The sequence below is a fragment of the Neopsephotus bourkii genome, unplaced genomic scaffold, assembly GCF_033783945.1.
Source record: "Neopsephotus bourkii isolate Nb327-2 ecotype Australia unplaced genomic scaffold, CSIRO-AGI_Nbou_v1 NB_1600, whole genome shotgun sequence".
In the NCBI taxonomy this organism is placed as follows: Eukaryota; Metazoa; Chordata; class Aves; order Psittaciformes; family Psittacidae; genus Neopsephotus; species Neopsephotus bourkii.
Genome location: NW_026902076.1, coordinates 2,199,093 through 2,223,612, shown reverse-complemented (window position 1 = coordinate 2,223,612; position 24,520 = coordinate 2,199,093). Strand labels below are relative to the sequence as shown.

General features: G+C 41.6%; 1 protein-coding gene across 5 annotated transcripts in view; it reads right to left on the bottom strand.

Annotated features, from left to right (window-relative positions):
* The window catches only part of PKHD1 (PKHD1 ciliary IPT domain containing fibrocystin/polyductin), a 251,034-nt gene that overhangs the window by 172,418 nt on the left and 54,096 nt on the right, over positions 1–24,520 (bottom strand). For all 5 annotated transcript variants that reach the window (XM_061372231.1, XM_061372233.1, XM_061372234.1 and 2 more), the window contains exons 34-35: positions 17,375–17,588; positions 11,248–11,398 (exon numbers count right to left, since the gene is read on the bottom strand). In XM_061372231.1, the coding sequence (XP_061228215.1) occupies positions 11,248–11,398; positions 17,375–17,588 (365 nt within the window). The remainder of the gene's footprint in view (positions 1–11,247; positions 11,399–17,374; positions 17,589–24,520) is intronic.

Sequence of the window (24,520 nt, the reverse complement as noted above, 5' to 3'; positions counted from 1 at the left end):
AAAAGGTCATATAAGCAATAGGATAACACTGGGTTATGGTGGCCAGGAAGATGCCACTGCCTTTGTGCTGTCACTATGAGTTGTATTTGCCAAATCCTAATGGGAATCCAAACATTATGTGACATTTAGAAGTCTGGGAACACCCATGCTATTTCCCTGAAGTCAAGGGCATCTACTTAATTACAATAAATTCAGATAAAGCCTCAGATCTTCCTGTGCAAGGAGCTACACACACAGAGAACATTCCTGACACAAGACACCTTCCAAATGAGGACATCTACAGCAGATATGTATGCTTCAATACATTTATTTTAGATAGTTAAAATTAGAACTCATTCTCAATGAAATAGTTATTCCATTTAATTTTCTTTCTTTTTCCCAGTACTTTTTGCTCACAGTGGCACACGATAGGCAATTTTAGCAGGGGTGCAGACAGCACCGCAACATAAGCCAGAAAGCAGCTGAAGTTAATTTAGTGCACTTTGTGCTGAACAGCCATGCCATGAACAAGTACGCCTCCACTGAAGAGCAGCGTCACACACATTACAGGACAGCAACCACTCTTGTCATTTCAAGTGATTCTAGCCCAAACTTCCTTTAAATCAGACAACAAGATGAGAGACTAGCGTGAGAGAGAACCTCTCGATCAACACACTGCCCTCTGAACTGAGAGGCCTTTGAGTTGAAAGCACAAACTGCTGCTGTTTGAACTACAAAGCCATGCCTCTCTGTTTTGCAAGGCTGTAACAGCTCATCTTTGTTGGGAATGCAGATTCTCTGAAATAATGTACACTCCACGGCTTTCACTATCTGCCCTCCCACACACACATTTGTCTGCCTGGTAATCGTCTGGCAGGACATAAAATCCAGGGTCCCTTTATCCAAGGATCTTTGCTGGCACATTCTTACCCCAGAATATGAATGTGTTCGAGTACTTAAGGTGCAGACGGGTGTCAAGTAGCATTTTCCAAAGGCAGATTTGATTTCAGGAGGAGATGAGCACCATACTAGGGTATATGCTCAAATGGGGATATATGTACAGAAGGTAGAAGTGCCTTGGCCCAAATCCAAAAAGCCCTATCCACTGCCAGATATCACCACCTAGAGAAACTTAGCCAAAACTGTCACCCCATGGTACCTGCCTTCAAGTCCCTCAGGTACCTGGCAATTGAGAAACCATTTCTTCCAGACCTGAAAATAAACACTGGTCTGGTGCCACGCCAGTGATCAGTGACTGCAGTCCTTCCTGCATGGAGAACCTCAACTTCTGCAGTGTTCCCTGGGCATCTCAGCTTTGAAGCCATATTTTTACCTCCAGTAGCTCCATCTCATGATGTGTCCCTGTGCTGACCGCAGTAGGGCTCACAAAAAGGCACTATAGAATAACACCAACTGCCCAACAGCTTTCTCTGTGCCAATTTATTTGGCACAGAGGGATTCAAGACAACAAGGAAAACATACACAGACCAACCTTGGGTGAGTTATCCCTACAATTAATCCAGAATTACTTCATATCTCTCTCTCTACCCAGGTTTGCATAGGTCTGTCTGGACATCTAAATCCATGCTGTTTTCCTGCCTACATGTTCTTGCTTTCATGCTTACATAAGCTTGCTGACAAGCTCAGGGAAAAGCTTTCTTCAAGGCTGAAAGCACAAACTACACCTTCTGCTCACCAAGCACAGGTTAAGGCAGGAGGAAAAAAGACAAATAAGTGAGGATTAGACAGTGAAAGAGCAAGACTGCGTGTGAAAGAGGGAGAAGCATGATCCCTAAGTGGCTGAATCTGAGCCTGACCCTTAATCAGAATCACAGACCCAAAAATGATGTGTGAAAGCAGGAAAATAAATCAATAAGCAAAACGGCAATCTCTTTCCTCAATTTTATTTGAGGAAGTCAAATTTACTGAGCTCCTCACAAACTGTCTTTGGCTAAAATCACTGCTAATGAGCTCTGACATTTGAAATTAACTGAATATGAGCTAACAGCTCCCAGCCCCACACCACCCATGAAGTTAACTGGGAATATTTTGTTAAAGCCATAGAAGAACTAAACTGACTCTTTATTGAGAAGACACAGTGTTCACGAGAAAGTGTTTATAACATCCACTTCACCTGATGCTTCCCTGCTCTGGGATGTCTGCTTTTCTTCATGGGGACCACAGAGCACTCAGTCCTCTTCGCTCCTTCCCATTGCTGTTGTAATTATTTGCTAGTTTTTATGAGGTAGCCTTACGATCTCTTAATGAAGTCCTTTGCTCTGCAGCTATTCACAAGGACAAATTGGACACGAGGGTCTTCCACTTACAGAGCTGCCAATCAGGAGAAGGTACCCAGCATTTAGCAAGCAGTTGTTAAACCAGTCTATCACCCAGCTATTACAGACTCATCATAAAAACAGCTTGCTTTTACTGGCAATCACATAAAATTAACCCTTTCCTGAAAGACAGAAGGAAGGCCCTATTAGATTAATTGTGGCACAGTGCTTGAACATGTCAGGTTTTCCTCCTGTTACAGCATTTTTTTTAAATCAAACTTTAAAAAGAACAACACAACAAATACTCTTAATTTTTAATCTGCTTTTTATTTTAAAGACTCAGAAGAAGTCACAATGCAGGATGACTATCTTTCCATTATTTCAGGTATCTTACTACAAGACCAAACTTTTCAAGTTTTTGTTATCCTCAGGATTTACCTTTTTTTTTTTCTAAATGAAGCAAAACCCAACTGTCCCACAAACACAGTCTATCCAAGGCTTCTTCTCACTTCTTGTGAATTGGATGGGAAGCCTGACCCTGCCCTTGTTGCTATAGGATAGCCTGGGTACCAAACTCAGCTCTTTAAAGCTATGTCCCTATAGACGAGGTAACCCAATACCCACCTTACACAATGCAATGAATGACAGAGGCATTACACTGGGTCCAGATACAGTCTACAACCTAGCTGAAACTTTGCAGAGACAGAAAGAGAAGCAGGTTCTCCTCCTCTGCAACCCATGGGTAATGAGAACCAGCCCACCTGAGTTATTGGCCCATATCCTGTCAATGCTTATTCAAATAAGCAGATGTCTAGAGAATTCTGTGGCTTTGTATATAAGCTTTTTTTCCTGCATAAATGTCTCTGAATAAACCACCAGTAATTAGGAGTGACTTGCAGGAACATAGAGACACCTGACATACCAACACCCATGTAGGCTTAGCATTTTGGAAGGTTAAATCCAATCATTTTTTTATGTGGATGAGGGAACAAGATCATCAAGGGGAAGGTTTAAAGTTCAGAACTGGGCATTCATATGTCAGTGCCTCAGTATGGATTTAGGTGCCAAAAATGAAACACCAACAAAACATAAATTTGGGAAGTAGTGTAGGTCAGGCAGTGGCTTTGTTGCTCCCATGTGAAGCATCAAGTACACAGTATTGCTCTGTTTGGGACTGGGGAGAGAACACAAAGTCAGATGGTGACACAGGATCCTATTTTAGTGATGCAAGTGTCTGAAAACATCTTCAGCCTACACCACACCTAAGGAGATGCAGGACATTTACATACATTAAACCGTGCCTCAGTGCAGAAGAGCAAATTTAGGTTATGATACCTATTCTATGTGTGTCTCCAAGGAGCTCAGACCTTTTCCAACTGAATCCCCAAAACAGAGAGATGGAGAAGGCTTCCTGCTGACTTCACCCAGAGCTCAAGGCCAAGCACCCCATCATGGACCCAGCCATCAAATACTCATATTCCCTTCCCCTAAATTAAGAGTGAGTCACACAGATGGAGAACCAGAGCCATGCTTTCAAACCACAGACAATAATTTGCCCTCCAAAACTGCCTAAGCACTGAAGCCAATTAGGGTTTGTCATAATTAAACAAGAAAGTGGCTGCAAAACTCTGTGCAAGAGCCTGGGAGCAAGCAGAGAGAAAATGTGCCCGCACTCCCTCAGGAAGGCTTCCCCACACCGTCCTGACCTTAATTCAAGCCTTCTCTTCATGCAGGGAGGGAAAGATTTGCTTTCTGTTCCCTGGAGAAGCATCGCCAAAACGATTTTTTTTCTGTGTTTCTCTTAAAGGTGGGGAAGAGGAATAAATAGAGGGGAGAGAAAGAAAACAATTCTCATTTAACTAAGCCATGCTTAGTTCTGATTTCACACAGGTATGTTTAAATGCTAGTGGAAAGGCTTTGGTGTGCTGTAGGTTGACAAGGGACTGGCATCCCATCCAGGGCATAACAGCATCCTATCCCGGGAGTAACTCCCACTGTGCCTTTCATGCAACAGTTTAAGTGATGCGGAGAAAAGGGCTCCTTGAAAAGATACAAACAATTTGGTAAGCAATCTCCTCAGAGATATTTGAAAGATGGTGAGATAAGAAAAAATAAAAAAACAGAACGAGAGGCTGTTAACAATGGTAGGGAAAGAAAAGCACTACAGTTCAGTCTTTCATTTTTTGATGTGACAGCAGGAGAGGAAAGAGTTAAACCTTAAATCAGGAAGCAAAAAATTAAAGGAAAAAAAACAACCCACACTACAAGCAGATCACCTAAATTTCCCATTGCAGCCCAAGGACAATGCCATTTAAAAAAAAAAAAAAAAGTAAAAAAGAAAGAAAAAAAAAGGAAAAAAGGAAAAATAGAAAAAGACAAAGCAGCAATTTTGATTATCCTTTGCTCACACACCTAGTAGCTACTACATTTATTTATTTATTTACACACACCTCCTTACAGAGCAAGGCCCTTATTTTCTCATTTAGTCCAACCGAGATTGTCCTCCTGGAATGACCTTTTTTTCCTTTCTCTCTCTCCTTCTCCTCTCCTTCCTCCTCCCCCTCCTCCTCACTGCCTCCAGGCCGTTGCCCTCATGCCAGTAACTAGATAACACACTCTATCAGAGATTTCTTAAAAAATCATTGCAAAGGCACTAGGGCTGATAGTGGCATCAATCCTAGCCTGACACGGGCTCGGGTCAACCATTTATCTCTTCACATTGCCTGTGGTTACTGTGGAGGCCATCTTGGTTCCCTACATCTTAGCAACCTTGCAGATGGTACCTCTCTGCTCTGATAGCATCCGCACCCCAAGACTGGCTCTGTGGATTTATTTTTATGAAGACTATTATGGACTCCTCCATTTCATTTCTGAGAAGCTTTCAAATCTTGGTTGCTTTTGTTGCATTCCCCAAGCCCTTCTTAAAATAACACTGCGATCAAGCTAGCAGGTTAAGAAAATAGGGAATATGGAGATGCAAGGGTGGGCTTGCTGGGCTGTTGAAAATGTGTATTTGTTAAAAATACGTACATAATATTTTAGAAGAGTTTCATCCTGACATCCCATCCTGTGTAACATAGTTGGGTTTGGCTATTTGCACTGCCACAGCACCCAGGAGCCCTACTCAAAGCCCAAGACCATAATGTCAGATTCTATATGAATGTTCCCTAATAAGCTGTAGTCAAAAGAAATGGTGCCCTAGTCTCTGCGAGATGTGATCACTATGGCCAAATAAACAGGTCTGGTGTTTTACAGTATCTAAATGGATATACAGGAATGAAATATCATATTTTGTTATAATACTCCCTCCAGTTTAGAAAAGGGGAACTGTCTGATTAACCCCTTACAAACAAACTACTTAACAAGCTGGAATCTGCTCTGTGGCTTCCCCTGTAAACTTCTCCACCATGGTAAGCAGGCTGAAGAGGAAAGACCACTCCAGAAGCACCCTTTAGCATCCATCTTCATGATAAGGTGACATAGGGCAGGTGGCACTGCTTCCCTTGTACCAAAGGGAAAGAAGCACAAACCTGACTGCTCCATCTCTGCTAGCACATGGTGCCAGGACTCTTCATGGACTCACACTCAAACCACTATGCATCCATGTTCACAGGCAGTTTGTTTGATCCATATCCTACTTACTTTCAGACTGATATAGTACTTTTTCTCATGGGCATTATAGCAAAGGGGAGCACTGGAGAAAGCAGAGAGAGGATTGTTTGCCCTTTGTGGTATTCTTTGGTGCACTAGAAAAAAAGAGCAGTACAGGAGATCAACGGCAAATGAAGAGAGATAGCCAAAGGGCACCAAAGAGAGACAGTGTAGGAATGAGAGTATGCCAGGGCCCAAAAGGCAAAGAAGCCTCAAAGAGAATACCCCATGTTCAACCTTAGGCACTGGTACCCTAATGACATTACTGAAATTTTTGTTTTTTTAAACAGAAGATAATGACCATAAACTGGAAACCCACACTTGCCTGCAAGCAGTGGCAACCAACTATGGGCCCTTCACCCTCAAAAATGCACCAATCAGACATCCATGCAACATGAGGACTGCACTAACACAAGAATGAAAGAGTGTTGTATATCTATTACATAGACCACAAAGGACCTGCAAGGCAAGATGCTCCCTTCCATCACTTGTAACCCTCACAGATGGACACGGTCAAAAGATTTGGTCACCTTTAAAAGGTATAAAATATCTTCAGTGGGCAAAGACATCTATCCTTCTTCCCCACCTCCAAATACTGTGGCATCCAGAGAGACAGTAAATGTAAAAAGTGAGGATAAAAAAAAAGAAGGGAATGAGTGATTCTAAGATCTAGAGAGGAATCCAGGGGATTTGGAGAGCTAGTCCTGATTACATTAAATTAAAGAGCAAGGGTCTTCTAGCACCTATCTCAGACACAGCCTTTGTGGGGTTCTTTTTTTCTTTCTTCTTTTCTGGTTGAGAAGTGAACAAAACAGTTACCCCAGTATCAACCACCAAGCTAAGAATTCACAGATCCTCAATACTCTAAGCTTCTTCTTAAATCTCAAGGCCTTCCCTTAACGCCCTATTTAAAAACAAACTAAAGGCAGCACAGCATACCCAGGCAGAGCCATAATCCAGGATGGTGCTTTTTATCTAGCAAGTTATTTTTTATTAGCCTTCTATTTCTTAATAGGAACCCCTTGAGGGCTGGGCTGTAGAGAATTCGCTAGTATACCAGTTCAGCTTTCCTATGACTGTCTTCATATACGTGGCATCTGCCCTCCAACAAACATTATATTACCCATCTGGGCCAGAGGAGGAGGGGGAGTCAGAGGAGGGAAACACTGCTCAGACAGCATGCTTGCATGATAATTAGGTCTGGTCCAGTGATCCGAAATAACAATCTGAAGGCTCACTAAGCATAATGGGTTCAGAGACATCCGAGCCTGGTCAAACCTTCCCATGAGCATCCTTTACATGTGTTACCAGTGTGTTTTGCAAGTCTCATCAGTGTCATGGTAGCTGACATCTCATTATACAGCCAAGGTGGAAGTGGACAGGTGCTGAGTGAGCATTAGGAATTTTCTCTTCTCTTTCATTATTTAATTCGTATCTTCCCATTATCCAGTGTATCATGAAAATATGAACTAATTAAGTCCTGTGGGATATACAATCAGTGCTGGATTTTTTCCCCTCTCCTTTCGGTAGGCTAAATTGTGTTACACACCAATACAAAAATAGTTCTGCAACTCTTCCTTAGATAATAATGAAGCAAGTTACAAACACTAATGATGCTGAATGCAACACTGGGGCAGAAGCCTGCTGCTTACTTCATGCGACCTAATTAAGTCATATGGGGTAAAATGCTTCACTTATAAAGTGAGGCAAGAGCCTAAGTCAGTTTCTAAAGAAAATTATAAATGCTATTCTCTGGGGCATTGTGGGACACAAAGCAGACATCAGGAAAAGTCCAATTTCATGAAGTCTGGCATGTGACTCGCAGATCTCCAGATGGCAACTTGAAAATCCCAGAAATTTTGGGGGTCTTCTAGACTCACAGCTAAGCAACAGCTCACAGACCAGATTTGCAGGGGCAAAACTTCAATGGGGGTTATTGCATCACCACTAGAAAATACAGCTGTTTTTCTGAGGATTCTGCCCAAAAGTTTTTAGAAGGATTAAACTAGGATAGCAAACTCAAGTGCCTGACTCAAGAGATCAGCATGCACAACACAAAGAGGACATCCAGCATTTTCAGCAAAGAACCCTCTAATTTTTGATAATAGCTACAGCCCAGTTTTCAAGCAAAGTTTTGGTGAAATCAGAGGTGAAAGAGTTCTCTTTCCTGCAGAATTAAGCTTAGCCATCTGGTGCAGATCATCAAAAAATTAAGATATCTAGAGTTAAGATAAGAGTTTATGTGTCCGGGGTTAAGATATTTGTATGTATTTATTGGGGGAAAGAGGGAATCAAGGGAAGGGGGAAAAATGCACCTATAAACAGTTTGTATCTAGGTACAAATTTCTTCTAGTACTTGGAGTTTCTGTATATCCAGAGTTAAGCAAGAGAAAAACAAACTCTTTCCAGTGTGAGGCTCCTGCTGGTAAAAGAAGGCTGATTTAGCTCTTGGACATGCCTTTGCCATTCACTGTACACCAGGACACTTATACATGGCTTTCTTTTCAGTGTTGCCAGGTCATGCCTGGGAGCTACTGGGAACAGAGCTGCTAAAAGCATCATAGAAACTCAAACCTGGGAAAGATCACTACCTTATTAGAGTTCAGTTCCCTGCTGCTGGGGTATCATGTCTCTTGGCCTCTCTCATACACCCACCATTCTTCTACCCAGGCACCTCTCGAGCTTTCTGCCCAGCATTTCCCCACCAGAAGAATGCTGCAAAACCTTGTCACATTCACTGTCTATGCTCCCCTCAAACAGAGGCAACCTACCAAATCCCAACCAATCACATGAATCCCTTATTATTTTAAGAATTGTGGACAGGTCTTGTTAGGTACCTTATAAAGACTGAATTTAAAATTACTTCACTCTAAAGCTTGTACCCCTTAGTCTCAAACTCTCAGAACCAGCCTTTAATGGTTTTGGTTCATTTGGTTTATTTTCTCTATAAAACAAAGGTTCTGAACTGAGGTTGCTCTCTTCTTACCAATGCCCATTCATTCCACCTTCTTGATAATATAATCCTCTGTTGGCCTTTCTGCAATGCCTCTTTTTACTTCTAGTGCCATATTGGAGCTGATCCTGCTCCATCATCATCTAATTACCTCTGCTCCAACCCTCCCGCAAAGCCCAGCTGTGCTAATACACTGCTGAGTTATCAGCCTGCCCAGGCATCGTTCAGCTGGCAGAGGACTAAGCAGAAAACAAAGCACTGAGCACTGTAACCACACTGAGAACAGCTATGGATCAGGCCCATTCTTTTATGAAGTGCTTTCAGATCTTTGCATAAGAGTGCAATAGAAGTGCCAGATGTTATTATAAAGAGATGCAGTCCCATTACTTGTACACAGAGTTGCGCTGCCTGCTAATAGCACCATTATCCTAAGGCACGTGGTGCTATTAATGCATTTCACTGCTTAGTGCTGAACCTGGGGACCATTATTTCCACTGGAAAGGTAAGGCCAGTTCACATGACATGATTTAAACCTCTACAGTGAAGCATGCATATGCTGCACCAGGTCGTAAATCTTAACTGGATGCTGTCAGCTAGAAAGGGACCAAAATTGAAACCATTTATCTGAACTCTCCACCCATCCACCTCTGCTCACCCTGGCCAGTTTTGGGAAGAGGGATAAAATGATTCCAAATGCCCACTGGGTTCATTAAGCAACAGCAAATCCCAGATCTAAAAGCGCTGCTGATTTCGTTCTTCTCTCCCTGAATGAATTTGTTCATTCAGGATGCTTAGGACCTCCTCCATTTCCCCCAGTCTGAGCAGAAAAACCATAGGGGACAAATCTCACTATTTCCTCCTGGTTTTGCTCCCATTTGAGTTAAAAGTCAACTTGTCATCATCTAATTACTGAGACTACAGGACCTGTGACACAGCTGAGCTATTCAGATCACAGCCAGCAGTAGGTAATAGCTCCTCTATGCTGCAGCCCAGGCTTTAGGGCTGTAGAGGTGCCCTTATCACATCTGGGAAGGAAAATGAATAAAAGGAGTAGTTACCATTTGATCTGATACTTCCCTGAGCACTTCCCTTTGATGGCTTCCTGCAGTTACCAATCAGAAATTTACTTTTTGGTTTGGTTTTCTCCTTAGCGGGGCATGTTTCTGGTAGCATAACTAGCAAGGCTGACTATCAAATGAGTACTGATAGATAAAAACATACCTGTGACATTCCTTCACAGACCAAGGAAGAATTAACAGAAAGAAGAAAAGCAATCATATTTCTGGATACTCAGCTGCAGTTGTAACATACACCTAAGGTAGATTTTCAGGGTAAAGATTCAGAGACTCTTAGTAAAAGATTTAGAATCTGATGCTAGAAATATGCCAGATTACTCTGCCAGGGCACTGCAGCTACTTCTGGGATAGGGTGGTAAAGGATATATCATCGCAGATAACAGGGTTAGAAATTACTGTGGTAGATTTAATATCAGTGCTGAGCAAATGAACTTCAATTACCCAGGTTTCGACCAAGAAACCAAGTCTAAGAAGATTGCATGATAATTTGATTTAATAGATAATAAACAACTTTTTCTTAACCATAATCCTGGTGTGTAACTCTTCCCATTTGCACTGCCGCCTATGAAGTAGGACTCCACTTCTTAGGTGCTGCTCATTTGGGAAAGGACTGTGACAAAAGGATATTTGATGTTCACTAAATATCCAGCCCATCTGAATTCTTTTCTCATGGGTGATACAACCTGATATTCAACTCAGTACTCCCCGAAAATTCTTCAGCACTATGAGGACTCTTAAAAGATATTTAAGGTTTGCAATAGTCATTTTTAGATCTAAAACATTACAATGGTGTTAGTTCAAAATCCTAAATTTTTGTCATGAACTCTAGGTATGTCTTTCTATACCCACACATACCCCTAGAAAGACAGTTCCATTTAACTGCAGGTACTGAAGAGGAGCAAAACCCAAATATCACCACGGCTGCACAAATGCTGAATGCTAAGTCTCTGCCAGAGAGCTGAAACTTTGTGTCTCACGGCTAACATTCTGCTTTAGTAAGAGAAAATAACACTTCTAGAACAGACTTTGAATTTATATAAAAAAAAAAAACAGGAGAGTGTTAAAAAAGATATGCATTGCCCCAAAAATAAAACTCATTTATGTCTCATAAAATACATGATTAACCATAGTTAACCATTAATACAGCCACACTGCATTAGAACTGCTATTCAAAGTTGGAAAGCTTTTAATATTATATATTGCTGCTGCTCAGCTTAAATTGTTTTTTTTTTGCCCCCCTTTAAATGTACACAATATTACAAATTTAATTTTAAGCTGTTTGAATCAGTCTGTAAAAAAGATTTGATTATACCTGAGTGTTCTGGCCCCAGTTTTTCCATATCTCAGTAATCTTGGCAGTAATTGGCTGATTAGCTCCCTCACACTCCATCTCTGCCTCAGTTTCCATGGTAATGTTACAGGAGCTATTATAGATGAGAACTTCATCTCTTTCCACTTTAGGGCTGAAACGAGAAGGGAGGTTAAATGGGGTGTCATCAATCTTAATGAAATGCAATTATTTTTACTCTTATTAATCATTGCAAGCCATTAGCTTGTGGCAACTCCTGGCCACCATTTGTCAAACTTTGCAAATTTCTGTAATTTTGTTTCCATTCTTTTATTGTTTATTTGTTTTTACCCCCCCTTTATCTGCGCACACTCAGGATGAAAATACATGCAGTAAATATCTCTCAGTGATGCCTTTCTGCTTCCCCAAACTATTACAAATAGTAGGAAATGCCATTCTAGGACCAAGGCAGGAAGATAAGTGCAGACAACGGCTAGGGAATCAGCAGTATCAGGATCAAAGATGGACTCCTACATGGAGTAGGGTTTGTTTGTGTCTCCCCCCTCCCCATCTTACTCACACTTAGCAACAGGGAATGAATAACTTGCAACTCCCCTAGGGCAAGTGGAGAAATTGGAAAAGCCACACAACTGGCTAACTGGTCCCTAATTCCAACTGTGAAAAAATGAGCTCATTTAGGGGTTCCAATTCCTGCTACCCAGCTGATTGCAATGATGCTTTGTTGCTAGCATTGGAACATTAACTTAGTAAATTAATTAAACTTACTTAACAGCCCAGACTAAGGAGATTCGATATATGTGCCAGTTATACCAACAGACATTTACTCTAAAGCCTCCCCTTGCATTGGTGGAAGAAGTGACAGAAAAGGTGGTGGGGAAGAAACATGTTTTTTTCCCTTGGTCTTGCTGCTAACAGGAGTTGACTTTGGTAGCATTTCATTACAGGGAGCGACAGGATCCAGCATTCCTCAAAATGAGGGGGAAACTTCCAAATTCACTTTTACAGGCTTAGGATCAGGACAGGATAATCCAGCATCACTTCTCATTCCTTGTCTGGCCATTGCTCCTTCTTCCTCCTCTCCCCACCAAGCTGCAGAAGATACACACCTGCAGCTTGTGGGAAGGAGAGCAGAAAGGAGATGAGTTACAGCAACACCCATAGCTCAGAAATTATACCACTTTTCTGAATAGCTGAGAAAGGACAGAGTTCATAATAGGATTTACTTAACAAAATAGAGAATCAGAAAGGTAGGACTAGGATTTTCAGAGGTCTCCAGGCTCCTAAAGCACCTATCTAATGGGGCTTTCTGAAGTGCCAAATTTAAGAGGTTAAGTTCTATTAAAATCAACCCAATTGGAAAGTCAACACTCAGACCTTTGTTAGGAGGGTGATGATCAGGATGCTTTGATGAACCTTATCTAGGTGTTCCTGCTCCGGCAGGGGGATTGGACTAGATGATCTTTTGAGGTCCCTTCCAATCTCTAACCTACTGTGATACTGTGATACTGTGATGAACCTGAAGTTTTCAAACCATGCAGGATGTGGCAGCTCACTGTACAAATAAAGAGCTGCTCTGATAGAGCAGTTAGGGGTTATTTGTTTTGTTGCCCTTTTTCAGTGTTAAAGTATTAAAGGAAGCAGCCACATTAGAAACTACAAAAACATCAACAACAAAAAAAGCCTTTTGCAAGTAGCTCAATCTTTTTAACAATGAATTTTTATTTCTATATTTAAATGAACCTTTCCGTCTGCTGTATCAATAATCAAAAGCCAGCCACAGGCAACTACACTTGCTTTTGATAGCAACACTTTGAGAACTGCTCTTGTCCTGTACAAGAATTCAATGGACTGGGCTATCTTTCAAGACTGCATAGCACTTCTTTTAATGCTACAAGAAAAAGCTGCATCTTTTAAATAAGCATCTGTTTTAAAGGCAAAAGGGGGTTGTTGTTGGCTGGATGCGGGGCATGGGCCCAATTTGCCAGGCACTGAAGTCAATACAAGGACCTTTAAGTGGCTGTTCACATCTTTTTACAAAAGTTAACAAGCTTTGCTTGTAGGCAAAGAGCCAATTCCTCCCTGTCCTCTCGTAACTGCATTCCAAAACCTTGATGCTGGAAACTGTTAACAAATTGCAGTGGTTAAAGGAAATGCAGGAAAAGAAGGGGTGACTTACTAAAAGGGAATTCATGGATGTATTTGGTACCGTATTTGGTACCAGTGTTGTCAATGGCAAGACTTGCATCTCTTCTAAGAAATATGCATTGGGAATTATGTGTTCATAAAGTGCAGACTAGATCAGGAGAAGCTTTATTCAAACCACTGTAAAACTAGTAAGGCAGAATTCATGTGCAGTTAGGCCAGGAGTGATTTCAGCAATTTTAAACCATCCTGGAAGGAATGCCTTAATTTTTGAACATTTGCACAGAACTCAGATAAATACATATTTTTGTTATTGTTACTATTGGTTACTATTATTAATTACAGCAATCTAGGTGTATTACTTTAGGAATTCCCAAAATCATTCTTTTCTAGTCTTAAGATTTTAATTTTCTAACACTTCACTACAAATTCCATTAATATTTTGAAATGAAACTTTTTTCTGAACTGATGTTTGAAAAAAAACTGTTTTCAAAAGTTCTGAAATAGGTCATTTTGCGTGACTTTAAACTCTTTCTCCCTTCTCTTCTCCCCAGATTTTTCAGATCAGGAAACTCATTTGAAAATGAACGATTTTTTCCCCAGCTCCTTTTCAGCAGGAACCAGTTTAGAAATAAATTCACCAGAAAAAAAGGCAGTGCTCTGGAAAATTTCTCAGCAGCCCAAGTTTTAATTTCTAACCACTAGACACATAGGAGCACAAAATGGGGAACAGTTAATGACAATAACAAGAAAGTTGAAAAAGCTGGAAGGATAGGTAAGAATAAGTTGATTGATTTGATTCAGAAATATCTTCCTGCTAGGATTCCCTGGAGGAATAATAAACCCTGTCTCTGGGACATTCACAAATAAATTGAACAAAAGCACAGTGAAAAACAATACGGAAGCAGCAAATGGACTCTATGACTTTCCCTTCCACAGTAGCAGCCCAGACCACAAAGAGGAGCAAAAAGAAAAATAATCATAAGAATAGACTCATTGCAGGTGAATTTTTGAATCAGTAATGAGCTGAGCGCAGTTTTAATACCCAGAGAACAGGAAGCAAAAGAAAAGGAGTGAGATATTGGATTGCCCTATAGCTCTCAAGGTTGAAGGTTAGTTGTTTTGTGGTTATACTGATGTGAGCAAAAGCAGAGTTCAGTCAGAAAAAGCAAGGATTTTAGAGTTTCTTGATTTGAAACAAGTCACTCTTGGAGCAATAGAACTGACTAGTTTAAGTTCAGGATTTTTCTTGCCCCCCTCTAGGATTCCCTACTCATATGTTTTCACAACAAAACTGTCCTCATCCCCTAGGATGTTACCAATGCACACAGTGACTTTGGACACATCAGTTGGCCTGCTGCATGTATATAGAATTATAGAATCATAGAATAGTTAGGGTTGGAAAGGACCTAAGATCATCAAGTTCCAACCCCAATGCCATGGGCAAGGACACCTCACACTAAACCATATCACCCAAGGCTCTGTCCAACCTGGCCTTGAACACCGCCAGGGATGGAGCATTCATAACCTCCTGGGCAACCCATTCCAGTGCCTCACCACCCTAACAGGAAAGAATTTCCTCCTTATATCAAATCTAAACTTCCCCTGTTTACGTTTTAACCCATTACCCCTTGTCCTACCACTGCAGTCCCTAATGAAGAGTCCATCCCCAGCATCCTTATAGGCCCTCTTCAGATACTGGAAGGCTGCTATGAGGTCTCCACGCAGCCTTCTCTTCTCCAGGCTGAACAGCCCCAACTTTCTCAGCCTGTCTTCATCTGGGAGGTGCTCCAGCCCCCTGATCATCTCTTGGTCCTCCTCTGGACTTATTCCAACAGTTCCATGTTCTTTTTTATATTGAGGACATCAGAACCGCACACAATACTCCAAATGAGGTCTCACAAGAGCAGAGTAAAGGGGCAGGATCACCTCCTTTGACCTGCTGGTCACACTCCTTTTGATGAAGCCCAGGATACAGTTGGCTTTCTGGGCTGTGAGCCCACACTGAAGCCAGCTCATGTTCATTTTCTCATCGATCAGCACCCCCAAGTCCTTCTCCACAGGGCTGCTCTGAATCTCTTCTTTGCTCAACCTGTAGCTGTGCCTGGGATTGCTCCCACCCAGGTGTAGGACCTTGCACTTGGCATGGTTAAACTTCATGAGGTTGGCATCAGCCCACCTCACAAGCGTGTCAAGGTCCCTCAGGATGGCATTCCTTCCCTCCAGCGTATCAACCAAACCACACAGCTTGGTGTCATCGGCAAACTTGCTGAGGGCGCACTCAATCCCACTGTCCCTGTCACCAAGAAAGATGTTGAACAAGACCGGTCCCAACACCGATCCCTGAGGGACACCACTCGTTACTGGTCTCCAGCTGGACATTGAGCCATTGACCACAACTCTTTGTGTGCTGCCATCCAGCCAGTTTTTTATCCACTGCGTGGTCTACCTATCAAATTGATGTCTTTCCAATTTAGAGACAAGGATGTCGTGTGGGACAGTGTCAAATGCTTTGCACAAGTCCAGGTAGATGATATCAACTGCTCTACCCCTGGTCCATCAGTTCCATAGCCCCATCATAGAAGGCCACCAAATTGGTCAGGCAGGATTTCCCCTTACTGAAGCCATGCTGGCTGTCACCAACCAGCTTGTTGTGCTGTCTGGCCTACAATTTGGTGGCAAACAACAGATCAGGGCAGAATTCTGCCTTCCTCTCCATCAACAGGAAAATAATTACTTTCTGCCTAACACAGATTTTCTCAAAACTGACAAGAACTTGATAATTCTTAAGATGTTCATCCATTATGGATCCCAGGTTAAACTCAAAAAGATTGTGAATAGGATATGAGAGGTTGAAAGGTAGATGCTGTAACCATGTGTATATATAAATATATATATGTATGTGTGTGTGTATATATATATATAAAACTGTGTGTGTAATATATATTTAGTAACAAAAGTTTGGGGTTTCTTTGTTTCGGTTTTTTTTTTAACAAGTTTAAAAACTGAGCTACTCATGTCTTGCTGTCTTTGTTCAGTATATGTTGTTTTTCTTCCCTCAACACAGAGTATCCAAAACTACTTCTTGTTACTTAAAACACCAGCTGTGACATAAGGACCAACTATGGATGAGGACCAAATCTCTGCAACTCAACTGAAATAACTGAAATGCAACATCGTACACCAGCCAGGAATGGTTTTACCATGTACAGCAAATCATGGTCAAAGCATTACAGAGATATTCTAATTCTCTGTTTGTTTAGTATTCTTTCAAAAGTTTTGTTCACCTATTCCTTAATTCAGACCTCCCTCTGAATCTTGGAAGTAAATGCTCTACAGGTATATACCCTCACCACTCTATTAAAGGCAACAGTACCAATTTATGTTCCTGGCAACTCGACCTTGGATTTGCAAAGCCTAAGCCTTGAATAATAAAGTGTCTGAGCACCCTCGCTGAGTAAATGTATTGCACAGCCTGCCGAATTTTCTCTGCAACTTTTTGCTCATGAAAATGCTTGGAGAAAGGAGCAGGGGATGTGAGAAAGGGGTAAAAAAAAAAACAAAACAAAACAATAACCCAACCAACAAAAACTTCTGCTTTCCATAATGCCTTATCTTTTTCCCCATTGGCATCCACCAGATGTTGCTTTGGATCAGAAGATAAATATTAAAACCTAAGAAGGAACAATGCAGGCTGTTTACAAGATGGGTTTTCTGATGTCTCTCAAACACTCTAAAAAGAAGAAATGGAAGGAGGGGGGAGGAGTAGAAACGCTTTGATAGACACAAAGAATTAATTTCACAACCCAGCGGAGCTCTCTAGTGGTCTCAAGGCTAAATTGCTCTATTGCCTCCAACCTAAGGATCAGAAATCTGTTTGTTCAGTCCATCATTTGGCAGAGGCCAATTCTGCAAAAGGTGGAATGCCATCCTGGGGATGTTATTCATGGATGGGCCCACTCAGCTATTGGAGAGACACAGCACTAACCTGATAAAGAGTCCAGCAAAATGCCTCTGGGGTGGGTTGACATCCTTCTGGTGCCACTGGGGTGGGCTGTCCTCACAGACATACAGGTAAGACACAGATTCTCTTTGGTGGTAGGAATCTACTGTGACTTGGACATCACATTCAATAAAAGTGGCTCTGTCTTCTCGGCAGTCAACAGAAGAATGTGTCAGGCCACAGAGAACAGCCAAAGAAGCTGCAAAGACAGGAGAGAAAAAAGATAACCCAAAGCAGCCTACACACCACTAATATTAAGCATATTTTAGCAGTAACAGTTGTCATTGTAGATTCCTGATGTGCATGTTCCAGCCCTTCTTTCGGTGCATTGTTTTTGGGATGAGTAGGTATCCATGCAACTCCTTCAGCCTTTTGCTTAGTCTGAACAAGCATATAACCTCCCTTGTGCACTCAGCATCGGGATGGCCTTTGGGATCAAATTGCTGTGTTCAGAAGGAGATGACATCAGTGATATAGTATGAGCATGGACATTTCTTCTGGGGAAGATAGACCGTGGTTTACAGATCAGGCATAAGGCACACATCTGTTACAAGGAAGATATGACAACATCTATGACAACTTTGAAATAAAAAAAAAAACAGGCTTTGTGAAAACATTGCCACATCTTGGAGGGCTTCTGGAGAAGTTGTGGGAAGTGGGATCCCCCCACCTTGCTTTGTACCTGAGTGTGACTAGACAGTTAGTTCAACTTTGACTCCACGTATGTGATAGGAAGTGTAATTGGATCAGCTGCTTTGCTTTGAGGTGTATTTAAGGAGCAAGTGGTGTGAAGATAAATGAGATTTTCTTATTTAAAATCCAGACAAAAAAATATATATGAACTGTCACTGAAGTTCAGCTCCGTTTAAATGCTCGGTTTTAATAATTTAAAACAGGAATCCTTTAAGCATTAAGCCGTGCCAGAGATCAAAACCGCTTCTCTCAAAACCCTGAACATATAAAGACATTTGGAGAAATTTTATTAATCCTGAACTAATAAAATAGTTGTATTGAACTCCTGGAAAGCTCTGTGGACAGTATTACAGTTTGCACTGTAGTACCCAACAGTGTCCCTCAAGTAACATAAATCAAATCAACAGGAATTTATCAAGAAAGATGTTTTTTTGTTAGTTTTTTTTATTTCTAGTTTCTCAAAAGACACTTTGTTTGATTGGAAAGTGTCACTGTCAATGAATGTCTTAGTTCCTAAGGAATGGAACTAAGAAAATGGTTTTTGAAATGGTAAAAATATGAAAATGCTTTATTTCCTACATTAAAAGGTGCAGTACTTTTTTGTTAAAAATTATTATTTCATATAGGGTAGTTCTGAAAAGTTTATAACTTTAATGTTTAAGGTGGTTTCTTTAAATGTTAAAACCTAGCATTTCGTCTGCTTTTAACTTCAGAGAGAAAGTTCACAATTTTTCTGTATTTTTTCTTCTCTGGATTTAGAGTAAGTAAAAGGTTAGCACATCCTCACAGATTCTGCAGTATGCTTAATCCCGGGGGGGGGGCCCCCCCCCCCCCCCAATCCAGTGACAATTCTATTGCTCAGGATCCATTCAAACACAGCCAAAACACAATCCCTGCCTTGAAGGGATGAAAGACAGTAGTAACAGAGGGAGAAGTCCAAATGATAGGCACCATGCCTATATTTTGCTTTTATTGTCCAGAAATTATGCCTAGAGCCATCTCAGGTATTCTATTGTTTCCACAGAAGCCTTGCTTCTTCCTTGAGGACAGGCTGTCATTCCAAGGGCATTCTAAGTGGTGCTAGATATATGTGTTTTGGAAATGCTTATCATCTAAAACAACTAAGTACTACAAATAACTTGCTATTGCAACAACCCACAGCAGAACCAAATCATTACAGGACTCTCTGAAAGAGAGGGGCATGTATGCTTGGGGTTTGTTTTTTTTGAGAACTCAAAACTAGTAAGGATGAAGGACATTCAAGCAGGGATAGCACTGCCCTTTCCTTCCCCCCACAACCCCACAACTTTCCTGCAGGCAGAAAAATTTGTAATAGGGTATAATAGCTCTTTCTGTTTTACTTTTCTATTCTACTGGTGACATGAAAGGCTGTAATGAGCTCAGATGTTGTAATGAAGCTACCTTACATGAGTAACCAACTAGAGCAATACTAACACACATTTGGAAAGGAATAGAATATTTTCAGTTGGAAGGGATCTACCATAACCATCTAGTCCAACCACTTCAGTGTTAACCAAAAGTTAAGACATACTTTTAAGGGCACTGGCCAAACGCCTTTAACAGTGACAGGCTTAGGGCATTGACCACCTCTCTAGGAAACCTGTTCCAGTTTTTGACCACCCACCTTCAGAGGGTGGTCAAAGGAAGATTAAATTGGCATTGCAGAGCTTGAGAAAAAACAGCAGGTTGCTATAAGCTAACTCAAAGAGTCTTCGGTTTAATCTGTGGTCTTGAAAAGAACATGTCATGGTTTTCCTGCGTAGAGAAACAGCTGAGCCTTATTTTAAGATGAATGTTAGAAATTTATCCCAGAATCTCAAGACATGAATATTTTCCTTGATACCTTGCTGCTGTCAAAGAACTTGCCTGGCTAATGTAGGTCACCAGAAATTATTTCCAGCACAGCTCTTAACGACCAGCAGAAGAATAGCCTGTCTCTTTGGATACTTCTGGAGCGTCACATGGAAATCAGGCGCTTCTAATGTGGTCCAGTGCCCTCATTTTAATGTTATCATGTCTGTAGGAACATGAGGCCTTATATCCTGCCAACTGCTGAAATAATTTTTAATTCAGACCAGGCAAACAAAGGGACCAATTATAAAATCTGAGCGAAAGAACATGGTTACAAAGGGTTGTAGAGAGATAGGTAGAAGTCAAATCCAAGAAAACCCTGATTAATCTATACACCTATATGCTTATATACATGTAGATGTTTTCAGAATCAAACCTAGGACTGCTTTTGCTCTCTCAGGGGGAAAGGAGGGGTCTCATCTTTACACTCTACAGCTCCTGTCCATATGATGGAGATACCACTCTCCAAGGGGACAGGCAGTTCTCGTCCCTTCTTTAGGGATCTCTGAGGTCTTCTTATTCCCTGTTCCCAGATTTAATATTTCTCTCAGGTAGTGGGAAGTCTTGGCTTTTCATCCTACTTCTTTTCACCATTAAATGCAAGCATTATCGGTGTCATTATCTTCTGCCACCACAGCAACAAAAAATATCAACTAAAGATTACAACACACTCAGTATGTTCTAAGAGGATATTCTATCCATTCTAGGACACAATTCTTCTTCCTGCTTAATTGGTTAGTGTTCAAGCCCCGGAATAAAGCTTTTTTATGTTTTACATTCCCCATAAAGACAAAACCTGCTAATCAAGTGTAATACAATCCCATCACTGAGATGAATGCATTCATCCCATTACAGCTTCACTTTTGAGATCAGACACAACGGCAGCCAATTCTCTGCATGTTGGCAATGGATTAAGGACCGACTGCCTCCAACCCTGTCTTTGAGGGATAGTCTGCTTTAAGCCAGGATCCTGGGCTGTTCAGCAGAAGGGCTTTTTACTGGGTCGCTGTTTAACAACAACTGCTGGACATGTGATGAGGCTAAAACCTACAGGAGTTCCAAGGGCAGCTGCAGACTGATTGAACAACTGCCCAAGGAGTCCTGGTGCCAAATCACACATCCCCAGTCATCCACTGCTCACAAAATGGACTAGAAAACATAAACTCAACATGTGCTTAGCAGGGGAGACAAAAGTTAAAAAAGAAAAGGTGGATGGAGAAAGGAAAAAGAAGACCTGCTAAGGTCATCAAGTCCAACCTCTGCCTAAGAAGAATTGCTCCCTGGGAGACATTCATTTTGCACAGCCAAGTTTCAGAAGTCCTAAGAGGTGACTTTGCATCTATTCCAGCACTTGATAGATCTCGCTGTCAGAACATGCCTGCCATGTGATCACTAGGCTTTTTTTTTCTTTTTCTCTCTCTCTCAATTTTATTTCTGGATTTAAAAGAGAGAAGGGACCATTTGGATCCTTTGGTTTGATCTCCACAACAAACATCACAGGCCCTGGCTCCTATTGAGGTCTCAAGTGCAACATCCTCTTCATTTCTTCTTTGTTTACTTGTATAAATCACCCTATTTACCTGACTATAGTTCCCCTGGGTCCTAGCCCAGTGCTTCTCCTTGGCACATCTGCACTACTGCAACCAAAATTCATTCCTCTCTTTTCTCTAGTCCCATGCAAAGAGCTCCACCAAGCCATGCCTCTCTTCCTTTTAAACTTGAGCTTCATTTCATTTCTGGCCTTTAATCTAAATCCTCTTCCCTAAACATCCAGTTTTACCAATATAATCTGGCTAATAGTAGGTCCAATCCAGGACTCACTAACAAAGATCCCAGCAGCTGTTACATTAAGACCATAAAGCCAGACCTGTTATTCCAAGCACTTCAGTGCAACCAGGCAAATCAGTCTCAGTTTTTTCCCTGATGGATCTTCTTATCAGTTTACCCCTTTTTAAAAGTGCCTTATTTACCCTCACCCCATCTTCCACACAAGCAGAATTCAATCCCACAGACTTTAACCACGTGTTCTGTAAATGTAACCTGAGCTGAACAGAACCTATAGCTGTATTTGCATTCATCAACAGCACTGCAACATGAGTAAGAAAGCAAGGACAACAGGAGAGCACTCAGGATCAATCCAGTATCTCTTTAACAGACCTTTAAAGACTTGTGGATGTGTTTTTAGGATTTTTTTTTTTGTTTGGTTTTATTTTCCTTGCCAGGAGTGTGGTTTTGTTAGCTTCTCTTAATTTTGTTAAATTTCTTCAGCTTTAAAAGTGAAACTCAAATTTATTTCTGCTGTGATTTGATTTTCCTACATCTTCCAGAAAAGTGTTCATTAAAGAGCCTAGGCTTGCATGGATTGAGCATGTTCCGGTACTCGGTGTGCCCAGCTCTTGTCAATGATTGAACCAGAACTGTGCTGCAAAACCCACTCCTAAGGAAGACCCTGTAGGGGAGGTTTATGGATGAATTCTACTGAGACCAACACACACCTTGTGTCTTATAAAACTGCCTTTTAAAAGGGAAAGAAGTCACATTTCCCACCTGCAGAGCTTTGCCCTACTGATTTGATCACGAGTAAGCTAGATGGACTAGCTAGGGATTCCCACAGGAACGTTTTAATCAGATCAGACAGAACATGACCTAGCATTGGAATGAAACCCCAGGGCAGTAAGCTGCCACCTGACATCATGCACTGCTGGAGGTGAGGTGTTTCTGCTTCACCAGTGTACTGTAACAGAAGAAACACAACTTAAACTCTTCACTTCTCATCACCCGGTCCATGAGCAGCAGTGGGAAATGTCAGATAAGCATCCAACCTGGGCACACCAGCCTCTGCACCAAGGGGCCCTGAGGCACCACAGACCCATCCTTCCACCCATCTATTTAACAGCTTGTGGTCCTGCATCCCCAAACTCTTCGCCGCCTCTCCCATGGGGATGGGGTTGTGAAAGGAAGGTCTGAGCACTGAATGTGTGAATGTCATATGGCAAACTTCCCCAGGCAAGTAGCAGCATGTAGACCATGAGGTGAGACTGGACTAACTGCACTTAACCAGTCCACTCAACGCCCTGGAAGGTGGAGAGTGTAATCCCTTAAATATTAGGAGGAACACTGCCTATAAAGCATCTTGCTCTATATACAGAATTACCAATGCCACATGTAGATGTACACAAACTGAATACAAGTGTCCTAGGGAGTACAAACTGCCTTGCAAGCGCTCACAGATTTAAACTGCCTGCAAAGGAATTTAATGCAAGGAAAAAGAAAAAGTTTTCTTGTAAAAACTTCACTGACAGAACTCGACTGATGAGATTTTCAAGGCTGCACACTGCAAAAATCACAGCAGGGGAGAGACAGGTCGTCTTGTAACTGGCCTCAAAGCCGTAGCGCCTGTGTAGCTTTGGTTGATGACCCTTAGCATCCTCTCACCCGAAACACAGCCAGCAAAGCAGGCAACAATCAGCATTCACTTACTGACATCTAGTGTCGGTAATGAGCATTGTGGTCCTGCCTCTGAAATGGCTTTCCCCAGGCTCCCTCTGCCGCCTGCCACGCAGTGAATTTTGAACACAGTTATTAATGTTTCACAGTTTCAACCAATTTGATTACATTTTATTCTGCTATTCTTCCTACAATAACCAGACTTTGCCTTTTCGTGCTCTGGGTCGCTTCCAGCACCCCAGTACCGTGTGTGTTTTCTTGCTTAAAAAAAATAACGCAGTTTTGTAGACTGTGCCTGGATCTTATTTAAAACAAGGAAAAATGAGCCTTTACAATGTCTTCTTGCCTCCTTCTGAGTGCTTGTGGGTGGATCTAAAAAACCCTCAATTTTTTTGTCAGTACTCCTTATGGATGAGGAAAAGAACCTTTAAAAATGACAAGAGCAAATTCAGAGTTTTGGTACAACTGAGACTGAAAAGGACCCCTGGGTGCCTCTTGTCCCAGCCCTTGCTCAGAATTTCACGTTGGTCTGCTTTTCCAGTAACTATCTAGTCAAATTCTATTTGGAGAACAGAGATTCCACACGTCTTTGAGCAAAACGTTGGCAAATTACCATCACTGTCACCTTTCTTCCAGGTCCACAAAGAGTAAGAGTCCATGGAAGTTTGGTAACTTGAATGATGGAACTCTGGATGGCCACAGAACAGCAAACATTCCTGTAGAGGATGTTCTCCTAGCATCAGAGCTAGGAAGTGATAAAGTGTTATGCTAGCAAGTGCTGGAATGCCGCAGCACTAAGGTAGGTACTTCGGTGCTCAGGGTTTGAAGAAGGGCGTATGTCTCAGGGTGAGATTTAAAAGTCTTAAATCCTACTCTTTGCAGATCTTAGGGGTCTAATTGTGTGCTGCCAGTAGGAGAGAGAGGAAATACAACTTGTTCCAGGAAATTCCCATTTCAAAGAGTTTCCTCCAAAATCAAGGCAGAGCTCTCTCTCTCTCTCTAGGAAAGCTAGAGATCATCACAACATTCCCTGCTGCCTTTCTCCATTTAAGGAAAATGCATCCACGCTGGAGAGGGATGATCCCATCTTCCCACTCAAAGAAATGAAATCATCATTCC